Below are 12,366 nucleotides of genomic sequence, written 5' to 3' on the forward strand. Positions count from 1 at the left end.
GTTGTTCAGTAACCCGATTCAAAAAGACAGACATAATCATCCAAATTAGTATATTAGAAGAAAAAGCATGATTTGAATACACATATTTTTCTTCAAAAAAAGGTCATATTTGCAAAAGAGATCACAAACGTTCTTTCCGTGGCCCCACCTCTTGTTTGAATGAAAAATTAGTCTGAAAAATAAAATAATTGGTTTTATGATATTCAATTCATAAAAAATGAATGAGAATTACATAATTTGGTATCTTATTTAAATGTAGGCTTATGTGTGTATTTGCTGCTTGTATTTTTTAATCTACTTATATTGATGGTTTGAGATTTATGGAACTTATATTTTGTTTACTAATGAATCATTGGAGTATTGTATGTAATTACCTTCATGTGTGTATAATTAGCACTCCCATTTATATTGTTCTCCACTTTGTGAAAATAATACCTTGATAAAGGCGATTTACCTTGCTGAAACATTGGTGGTAATTAATAAACTCTGCTTCAGTGAGTGTCGGGCGCCACCTGGTGGGCAGTGCTGAACAGTGCTCGCCATAGCCTACAGGTATACAAATCACTTTCGCACCATTTATCTCAAAGATATTTGGTGCAAAAGAGAGAGCACACGAAAAAGAGTGTTTGAAACTCGTAGCAGCAGATTCAAGGAGTTGTATTTATGTACTTGTGTTTGGGCTAGAAAATATTTAAAAAATAAAAAAATATTTGTGAAAAAAAATTGTACACACATGCAAGTCTCATCGCACAGATGCACAAACTGATTGTGCGAATGAACAAAATTTGTGTGTGACTTTACATTATTTGATGCAGGCGTTCAAGTAGGTTATGCACCATATTTACTGCAGCAATTGTAGCAAAAAATGTGAGCTTGTGAGTTTCTTAAAGCAACACTATGTAGTTTCCATGTAAAAATGACTTACAGCTCCCCCATGTGGTTGAAAAGCGCAACAGTGCCTGGTATCAGACACTCTTCTGCAGGCAGGGGGAGGGGCGGGGCTGTGTTTCCTACCCTCCACCACCTCTTTCAGAGTGTGCTTGTAGCAGCTAGGAGGCTGCTCAGGTTGCAGCAACAGTACAATTTGTCCAGTTAAAAGTTGTTCTATCACTGAAATGATTTTAGAGACATTATTTAAAGGTAAAAAAACTACATAGTGTTGCTTTAATCTGTGATTTGTAAAATAGCTTGTGCAGCTACACTGTAGGATTTGTGAATGTGTAACTGTTGTGTTGTATTTGAGGGAAAGAAAAAAAATCTACAAGTTTGCAACTCTTCATCTGTGACTTCAAATTTACTGATACACATGTGTGGATAATCTCTACATATACAAATTCCACTTTCACAGGTGTGCAGTTGTTTTGCACCAAATATACCTTCATATTCATGCTGTAATCTAGCCCTGAAATCAAAGTTAATATCTGGTTTATGTACATTTCTACACCTGCAGCATTTACCATTAGACTACTAACAAATAATATATAATTTCTGGGGTGAGCCTATTTGCTATGGTAACAACCTGTGTGTGTGTGCAAGCACGTGCACGTGTGTTTGTGTGTCTATGCATGAGGAAGAGTGACACCCCAGTCAGACGTTCTGTTGCTTCATTGCAGTTTGGTTTCGGCAGAAATACATACATTAATTTTCAAATTCAATAGAACGCTGCATTTGGTTTGCATCACTTGCATTGCGGTGCATTTTAGGTTAAGAATCCGTTCGAAAAATCACAACATCAAGTCCCGCTGTACACATTGAATGCATGCTGAAATTATTGTTGCGTGGCTACATAAAAGTTTAAGAATATGTGATGCATTGCGCGAATGGTCTGACTCGCGTGAGAGAGAGACGAGGGTGTATGCGACGTGTGTGTGTGTGTGTGTGTGTGTGTGTGTGTGTGTGTGTGTGTGTGTGTGTGTGTGTGTGTGTGTGTGTGTGTGTGTGTGTGTGTGTGTGTGTGTGTGTGTGTGTGTGTGTGTGAAGGGTTCTTCTTTAAGCTATACTCTCTTGCAAGTGAACGTGAATATGTTTACTACTTAAAAACATCAAAGCTAAACATCATATAGTCAAACCGCATAACGACATCGCTACAAATACAGTATGGGATTAAAATCAGCGAAAGCTACGTTACCTTGTTTCATTGGTGCTTGGTGAAACAGCAGTGGATGTTTTCGGTTTAGATGCTGAATGTAAGTAATGAAAAGACTGTAATGATCCCAAAGTTTAGACATTCTCTCTCTGCCGTTTATGGACATATTTACTCTCCGCCATCGCGCCAACTAAATTCAAAATGTATCACGCGCTATGATGTGCTTCCTGAACATTGAACAGCGGTCTGTGTGAATCAGATCGCGTCATAGGAATTTAACGAGGCTTCGAGGCAGAATTTTTTTAATCGAGTTAATCGAGTAACTCGATGAATCGTTTCAGCCCTACTCTGCGTACCCACACCTGCACACAATTTTCACTTTATAAATCACAGATAATCACAGATCAGATAAATGCAAGCTATTGCCGTAATCCTCCAGCATTGTAATCACGGAGCATTACACACAGGGCTCACCGTAGCATTTATGTGTTTACAGCACTTGCCAAAATCCCAGCATGATTTAGTGGTATCACTGAAATAAATTAAGAGAGACAGGAGACCGTCTTTTGGCAGCGTGAAAACAGGAAAAACAAAACGCTCAAGGACGGTTTCACATTTGATGCGATTGCCTGGTCCGAACCCGAGTTCGATTGCTTTCCCCTCCCCATGCCCCCCATTGACTGTGTTCACATATTATTTTTGCATCCGAACCGCGGTACGCTTGCATCATCAAGCTGCAGCCGGCGCGTTCTCATGTTGCTTGGCAACCGCTGTAAACGAGAAGACGACAAGCGTGATTGACGAACTCCAAGCAGAGAGATGATTTCTGAATGCCTCCGCAAAAATTGACGTCGGCGGACAGACCGTTGTCATCGAAACGACTTTAGTATGTTTGGGCCAGATAGACGCAAGTGCGTTTCTGTATTATTTCTTTGAAAACAAAACAAAACGTTTATTGCGCACCCGAGTTCGGATGACAGCGTTCACGTCATCCAAATGTACCGAACTCTTATGTCAATCGAACCCGGGTGCGCACCAAAAGTGCTAATGTGAAAACGCCCCAACTCTTTGCAACAATGGAAATGGTCCGTGTTACAACTAACCCCGCCCGTTTTTGCCCCGCGCACCCCTACCTAAAAGTGGTCAAAGGAAGGACAAGCGGTGAACCGGCAACAGGGTAATGGCGGCTAAGACTCATTGATGCACGTGAGGAGCGCTGGTTGCTGATTCTGATAGAAGGGTCTAGTGGAGTCCATGTCTTGACACGTAAGGGTTATTTTGGTGGCAAAAGGGGACCTACACAATATTAGGCAGATGGTCATAATGATGTTACGGCTGATGGCTGTATGTGTGTATATATATATATATATATATATATATATATATATATATATATTTTTTTTATTTTTTTTTTTTGAGGTCATACAACATATAATCTAAATGTGGCTGTTACACAAGTTTGGTATATGATGCAATTTCCTGTCTTTTAATAGATTTCAACAAAAAAGTACCAAAGTATGTCGAAGCTGGTGGTGTAGTGGGCAGCGCACCAACATATAGTGCAGAGTAGACAGACCCAATTTAGGTGGTCCCTCGTGGTCATTTGCCTTCTTTACCCTGTACTTTCCTTTCCAAATAAAGGCAAAAAAGTAGCAGAAAATACAAGCTAGTTTCTTGATTATCATAAAATGGACATCATCGGACAGTGTCTGTTTGCATATTATGATGTAAATATAAATACAAATGTTTTAATTTTGTACAGGATTACAAAACACTTCAGAAATCATGCCAAATAGTGCAGAAAATAAATTAAGAGTAATTTCGTAGACATTTCAAACAGCAGTTATGGCCAGATGGTCCACCTGCACCATAGGGTATTTTGACAATTTTAATAACTGAAATTGCTAATCACTAATGGTTTTTAAAAAATTAAGTTTTAAAAATTATACATGGGAAAAAACTGTTTTTACCTGAAAAAAATTTAATTGGACGGAAAATGTAGGCATCACGTCATTGACCCATAAATACATGTTTTAAGATCCTTCAGGAACTGAATCCACTACTGTAGGTATATAACGTATTATGGCCTTACAATACATTTTCACTGAAACTTTTGCCTCTCTTTCTGCATTCCACAGTTGGCCACAGTAGAACGTCTCCTCGCATCGAACAGCACCCTTGCTAGTTGTTATGATAGTGATGGTTACACCCCTCTACACCGCGCTGCCTACGGTGGCCATTTCACAGTGGTCTTAGCTCTTTTGGACGCTGGAGCAGATCTTCATATGAGAACAGCAGATGGTTGGACGCCACTTCATAGCGCCTGTTGCTGGGGTCACACCTCTGTGGCTTCCTATCTTTTAAGGCAGGGAGCAGAGGTCAATGCTATGACAAAGGGCAAACTCACACCATTGCAGTTAGCTGCAGGAAATGCTGAAGCGGGTCAAACTATTGAACTATTGTTGTCACAGCGCACCCTGCAGATTGGTGTAAAAAACAGCGCAGGAGAGATAGCTTATGACATCGCATACCGCACAGGTCCCCATCACAGACTGTTTGAGATGGCAGAGTCATGTAATAACATCCACTGACCCACATTTGCTTAGCAATCAGCTTCTGAAATTAAGCTTAGAAGCGTTATAAATAAATGTTGATGTGTTCAAGTTCATTACTAGATATTAGATCACCATGTAAATTTAGTAACATATGTCAACAACATGTAATTATTTTCCTTGTAATTATACATACTTTATATGCTGAATTCCTGATATAAATCATACATATCTAAAGTAGGGATTATGAATACAGGATTATGATATTATTATGTTTTGAAATAACACCATGTATTTAAAGGTACAATTTGTAAGATATTTGCAGTGAAATATCAAAAAAGCATTAGGCCAGTGCTATATATTTTATCCAGCTAATTTCTAACAATATCTCTAATGTTTCAACTACTGGTAAATTATGCAAAAATTGTCAATGACATTAATATCCATGTTACCACAGAAATCATATGTAGGTAGACGCCCTATCTACCACTTCTGCCTAATGGCTCCACTATATCTCAGTGAATGCAAACTGATTTTAATGCGTGTTTTTTGCTGTAAAGGTCATTCAGGTGGCTATGATACAGGACACATGGTTTGGTGTATTTTAACCCCTTATGTGGCGCAAATCCCCTTTGAATGGGGGGTGACAGTGTGATTTACAACTTAAAACAAGACCAAGATTAGGCATTCAAAAGAAGACACTAGATCAGGGGTGTCAAACATGCGGCCCGCGGGCCGGATACGGCCCGCAAAGGTGTCCAATCCGGCCCGCGTGATGATTTACGCAGTATTATTAAATATTAAATACATATTTTAAAAACCCTTTTAGGCGGGTGTCTTTTTCGTTTTTAATATGAGAGACTTGCGGAAAGCAGCAAAACGCGGAACATAGAATAAACATGGTGCTTAAAAATCTTGCCGTTTTATTGTTACCGCTCCGCTAAAGATCCACCGTTTCTGGTAATCCACTTCGTGTTTTCCCGCCCGCTCCTCAGCATCTCTGTGTCCACTCTCTGCCTGGAGAGCGAAGACGACAGTTTCCGAAGTTCGTTGCATTAACAGGTAGATTCATTACATTATATCAGTTGTTAAACCGCAGAATTAGTAATTTGTAAGTATGTTTATGTATTTCTTCTGGTAATGATTTGCTGTCAGTGTTCTAAAAGTGCTAACAACTTATCAAGCTAACAAAAACAAAATATCCACATTCTTATTAACGTTACAATGCTTGTCTAATCGATTTAATGTTCCCGATCAGATCTAAGTTAATATAAACACTAAATTAGCTGTTGTTGGCACACTTTGTAGACAAAAAATACAAAAAACACCAATGCCTTCACAAAATAACGACAGGGAACGGAAAGAGAGGCTTTTAGCAGCAGTTCAACATTGCAAACATGGATTCAAAGCTCCATCAAGCCAGCAGGTAAATCATATTGAATATTTAGCAGATTGTCACACTTTAATTCTTATTATATGTCCCATTATAATCACTTGTCTAAGTTGATGCTAGTTATATAACACATCATATTTATAATACTTTATTAAAACCATAATGATAGTACCACCACCCATAGTGCCATTTTTGGTTTGGGCCACTGCCCCATCTAGCACTTTCTAAATGACTGTTTTTATTACAAATATATTCCAAAGAAAAGTGAATGGTTTATAAATAATTTTGGCATTAAGGCAAAAGAAGTTAAATTAAAGCTTTTCAACCTATAAGGCCAGTGGGTTTTGTTCAGATGTAAATTTGTGTGTATAATATACAGTATGAGTGTGACCTTATGAAATGTAGTTTTCACAGAGCTGTGTGTTTCTCTGGTTTTCTTGCTAAACAAACTAATTAATTGGTTTGTTTAGTTAATTTTAACACAATTTTCAGCACACTAAGGTTTAAAAAAATTATCCGGCCCGCACTTCATGGCGTTATTTACCATCCGGCCCTCAGCCTAAAATGAGTTTGACACCCCTGCACTAGATGTCAACGGTTTGCTGCATATTCTTGTCACAAACTAATAAATTACTGTCACTGCATTATTATTAATGCAAAAAGGTTTTGACACATGAAATGCTTTCCTATGGGTGCATACTTGTCACAAACTAATAAATTACTGTCGCTGCATTATTATTAATGCAAAAAGGTTTTGACACATGAACACTACATTCTTAGAGCTTTCCAACAATATATAGTTTGTTGTCAACATTTTTTGAAGATTTATAATATGATATAGTTTTATAAATAAAAATAATAATTAAAATGCATTCCTATGGGTGGGTGCATGTAAAAAATAACTGTCACTATGTTATTTCTATCACCATATGACCTTGACACATGAAAACTACATTCTGAGAGCTTTCCCGTGATATAGTGTTATAAAAATGCAAAAACAAATTTGGCATACCTGTGGGCCCGTGACCTTTTAGAAACTGGCTCTTACTATGTCATAATTTTCTCCAAATGGTAATGAAATATGAAAATTACACTCTTTGAACTTTTCAATAATATATAGTTTGTCAAGATTTAGGTTGATAATAGTGGAACATTCTAAAAATTTAAGCATAAAAATTTATCTTATTCCGTATCAATATAAGTCTGATGTTACCAAAAATGGCCAGATCGAATATTGTAGAAGTCAGGGCGTACAATCCGATCTGATAACAACACGGACCTTAACTGTCATGGCAACCTGGTGTAAAGCTGACTGGCTGAGCAACATGAATTTGCAAAAAGTTGCACTTTAAATTGTGCAAAGTTGCACCTTAAATTTCATTTAGAATTTTTGTGCTGACTAATTAAAAATGTAGCTACTAGTCTGTTAAACATTTAAATAAAAATGAAGCAGCAGTATTGCACAATGTTTCAATAGGGCTTTTCACACTGCGCTTAACCCTGGGTTATCTTCGTTGTAAACCCTGCTTTTAACCCTGGGTTAAGGATCGTTTCACACTTGTAATTTAGAAGCAGGGTTATCCCTGAAATTGCTTGAAAGCAGGTTTAGCACCGCTTTTGTGGGGTTAACCCCGCATTGTGGTGCCAAACGCATGCAGGGTTAGAATGTTATGACCCTAATTAAACACAGCTGAAGTAGCTAATCAAGGTGTTCAGGGTTGCTTGATAATTACAGACAGGTGTGTTGGAGCTGGGTTGGAGACTCCTGACCCAGGGTTTAGCAATGCACAGTGTGAAACGTCAAATTATGAATACCCAGGGTTATCTCTTAACCCCTGGTTAAGTTTGAACAGTGTGAAACATGAAAAAAATAACCCAGGTTTCCGTTAACCCTGGTTTTAGAATAACCCAGGATTAACAATTTCAGGTGTGAAAAGCCCTATTGAGTCTTGAATTTGCACAGTAAAACATTTCTTTTGTAGCTCTGTTTAAGCATGATGCTTTTTGTAGGGCTAACAAATGTGTTATTTGCAGCCTAATTGATTAAAAGTCCGATAGAGATGGTATTGGATCGGTATCAACAAATACTCAAGGTTATGGTATCGACATCAATATCACTAAATAAGACAAAAAAAGGAATCCGCACACTGAACTCACCAAAAAAATATATTAATTTATTTAATCACCAAAGTAACGTTTCGGGCTACCGCCCTTCTTCAGACTTCAACAATAAAACACTTAAGCAATTTTACAGCTTTATTTTCATGAATCAGCTTTATGGGATATCCTCTGTGCGTTTAGTCAGGATGCTGGAACAGCCATGGGTATCGAAATCACCCGATTGGCTGTTCTCTGGTCGATATGTTGATTGCTTTGCTTTCCCGTGGCATCATGGGAAAGCTGGGATAGATCATTCCATCCGATGCTTGCTTCAGGTTTCGGACAGTACTTAAGTATACGTACCTCCAAATCTCACGAGAAATAGTCCAAAATCCTGGTAATTCTCTCCTACCCTTTTATGTATTGTGAGGTTTCGAACATACTACTCGTTCGACCTACTGCTTTTTACCTACTATATACACTGTAAAACCCGATAAGTTAACTCAACTTGAACCGTTTGAGGAAACCGATTGCCTTAAACCAGGGGTGTCAAACTCAATTTCATCCTGGGCCACATCAGCATTACGGTTGCTCTCAAAGGGCCGGTTGTATTTGAAGGACTGTATGAATGTATCAACTGTTTTTATTACTGTACATTGCATAATTTCCTCTGCATTTGATTACTATTGGTTTTGTTAATAACTCAATTAATACCTAGCTTTGAAAGTAGAAGTCCAGGCAAATAATGACAAAGTGTATAGAGTACAACTATTCTACAGATTATTTAAAAAATAATTGTGGTAACAAAAACATGTTGTATGCGAGTACACTCAAAATTTTCTGTTATCCTTCATTGTGCAGGTAATAAAATGAGAGGCATTTTAAGACTAATAAAGAGTTTTACAATCTCCACCACATGCATTTATTAGACAGATACTCTCGCTTAACTTTTTTTGCCCTCTTTGTAAAAAAGCTGTGCTTTTTTTACCTGGCTTTGAGTGTCTGATTGACTGACGTCTCATGAGTTCAGTGTTTTGTAGGCTAAGATCAATAGTTTCAATCGTTTATTAAAAGTAATTGGTTCAGATGAGTCATTAGTTTGTGTATTTAGCGGAAATAGAGGCGTTGTAAACTAATCCCAGCTGGACATCGCAAAACATTTCTGTAAACGAGACGGAAAACATTTCTTCGTTGGATGTGTGTGAGTGTGCGCGAGAGAGGGAGAGAAAGAGAGAAAGAAAGAGCAGATTCTGTCCGGTTCTAAATCCAAAGGCTGCAGCCTGCGGAGGTCGCATATGCAGGGTCATCAAGCCTGGTTTATTTAAGTTAACTGACCATTACATTCGCAAGTCATACGCAATTTACAACTTACTATTTACTATAAACTAAGAATAATATTCAACTTTATAATTGTTAATATTCGCATACAAGACGGTCTTGATAACGTATGCAGCCTGGAAATGCGACCTCTGGAGGCCACTCTAGACACGACCACTCAAGTAGTGCGTGCGTGCAGGGTACTGCGTTCTCTCTTCTGCAATCATCAACATTTTCACTACAATTACATTACAAAAAGACTTTGGCGGAACAAAAATTTGTTTCGGTGGCTCAATGTAAATCAATGTAGGAAATAATCTGCAAAAAATAAAACTTATAATAACAATAAAATAATTTGTAAGCTCTTGCGGGCCACATAATAAACATAATTTGTAAGCTCTCACGCACCAGATGAAATGAGGGGGCGGGCTTCAGGTTGCCCGCGGGCCCTGAGTTTGACACCCCTGTCTTAAACCATTTAAGTTTTAAAACTCATACATATGTGTACTGTAAACTGTAAATAATAATTGCATATGACTAAAAAATTTTGAGTTACCACTCAAATGGTTTTAGTTCACTTAAAAAAATGTATTTAGTTCATACAACTATATAGCTACTCAAATAGTTTGAGGAAACCAATTGCCTTAAATGGTTTAAGTTGACTTAACTCAAATTAATAAGTTCACACAACTATATAGCTACTCAAATGGTTTGAGGAAACCAATGCCTTTGGTGGTTTAAGTTGATTTAACTCAAATGAATTAAGTTACATAAGATCAGAAAAACATTAGTATAAAAATAATGACAGAAAGGGGTAAAATTATTAAAGTTTTAAGACATACACTTTTCCCGTGAAATTTCCCAATTACACAGGGTCACATTTGTCTACGCCAGGGGTGTCCAATACGTCGATCGCGATCGACCAGTCGAGCGCAAAGGCAATGCCGGTAGATCGCACATAAGTTAACTGTATATGCCTCTCCATGAGCATTGGAAAACAGAGCGCGAAATTGGCATTCTGAGAGTATTTGTGAAACACGCAAGACTTTTTGAGTGGCTGTGCCTTTCTTCTCAAATGTGTTTTTATAAATCTTATGCCTGCCCGCTGCAGCTCAGTCGTCTAACTTCCGAAATTGACCAGGATGCGCATTCTTGCCTACATTAGGAGCGGATTCATGCGCACGGTGTGTGTGTGTGCGCGCGGGCGAGCGAACAAGAGAGAGAGAGAGAGAAACGCTTCTGATACTGTTGTCCTTTTCTAGTTTGTTTCACTAAACCGCATCTCCACTATTTTAAGGAGTACTCGACATGTACTCAAGGACTTTTTTAAATCCTCAAAAAGAACGGAGTAGCTTAATGGGGACAGCCTTAAATTCAATGTAGAGATATGCAGTATAGTTCTAACACGTTAAATTGTTATTAAAAAATGTTACTGTGTTTTTTAGCAGGTAGATCTTGTCGGCTTTATCATTTTAAAAGTAGATCACCACACAAAAAAGTCTGGACACCCCTGGTCTACTCCAAGCAGTGAGAAAACACAAATATTATTTTTTATGTGATGACAAAACTGTGGTAAACTCACAGCATGATGAGTAAATAAATAGGTCCACTTGTCGTAACATTTCTTTCGTTTTTGTTGTGTTAATGACGGTTGTTAGATGAAACTCAGTCAGCCTCCTCAATGGTAAAGACGCGTTGGTACTAACCTGTGAGAAAACACAAAAATATGAATAAATGTTCCACTAACAGAACTGTGGTATAATAACAACATAATAAATAAATGTGGTACCTTTAAAGTTTTTGCGTGCGAATGATGGTTGGTCGAGAACAGTCAGCCAGTCTCCTCAATGGTAAAGATCCAAAATTATGCTGGACACATTCGTGCTAACCTGTGAGAAAACACACAAATATGAATTACTTTTCCACTTAGAACTGTAGTATACTCACAACATAATAAATGAAGGAATGTTACCTTTAAAAGGTTATATGAATGCATGGCCATCTTTCAGTCCTTACTGAGAGAAATTCAAACTTGCACTGGAAACGCTTGTGCTAAACAGTAAGAAAACACACAAATATGAAAATATTAATTTTCCAATGAAAGAACTGTGGTGTACTTACAACATAATAAATAAATGTGGTAGGTGGAGAATAGACAGACAGCCAGTTAGTTAACGTTAGCCCTTACTGAGAGAGAAACACAAATATAAATTAATTTTACACTTACAGAACTGTGGTGTACTGTTGAAATATAATTTGAAGTCATTGTTTTTGTTTTGTTAATTATTATCATATGTATCTGTTCACCTATATATGAAAGAAACAGCAAGGTAATGGAAGCTTTTATCTGGAATGCATGCCTTTGTTTTCATAGGGCATATTGACCATTTGTTATCTACTCAAAGGAGGATGATCTGGAATGCGTTTACACAGACCCCATCCTGCCGTAATGGTTATCTGATCAAAGGGGGATGATCAGGAATGGGTTTACAGCTGTCCTTTCTTGCCTGACTGTAACCTCTCTTTCATGTTTATATTGTAATCTAAAGGCATTGTTTCCATCTGAAGGGACTGCCCCCTTCGAATGGCTTTAAATGTAATGCATGTATACCCAAAGTCAGACTTGGATACTGCAGCTCCCCGAGCTCTATGCTCTGATTCCAAGAACGCTTTCTGCAATAAAGACTACTGCTCAAGGAAATCCAAGTCTCCTGGTCTTAGCTAAAAAAAGTTTCCGACAGTACTCACAACATATTAAATTAATGAATAAATGTGGTAACGTTACCTTTAAAAGGTCTTGAATGACTGTTTGGTTGAGAACAGACGGACAGTTAGTTAACGTTAGCCCGTACTGAGAGAGAAAACACATGAATATGAATTAATTTTACACTTACAGAACTGTGGTGTACTCAATGATC

General features: G+C 37.8%; 1 protein-coding gene across 1 annotated transcript in view; it reads left to right on the top strand.

Annotated features, from left to right (window-relative positions):
- Positions 1-12,151, top strand: part of ankrd49 (ankyrin repeat domain 49) — a 28,360-nt gene extending 16,209 nt beyond the window's left edge. Inside the window, exon 3 of the mRNA XM_065281905.2 lies at positions 4,225-12,151. Within this exon, the coding sequence (XP_065137977.1) occupies positions 4,225-4,677 (453 nt within the window). The 3' untranslated portion in view covers positions 4,678-12,151. The remainder of the gene's footprint in view (positions 1-4,224) is intronic.
- Positions 12,152-12,366: the final 215 nt, after the last annotated feature.

The sequence above is a fragment of the Paramisgurnus dabryanus genome, chromosome 8 (assembly GCF_030506205.2).
Source record: "Paramisgurnus dabryanus chromosome 8, PD_genome_1.1, whole genome shotgun sequence".
Classification (NCBI taxonomy): domain Eukaryota; kingdom Metazoa; phylum Chordata; class Actinopteri; order Cypriniformes; family Cobitidae; genus Paramisgurnus; species Paramisgurnus dabryanus.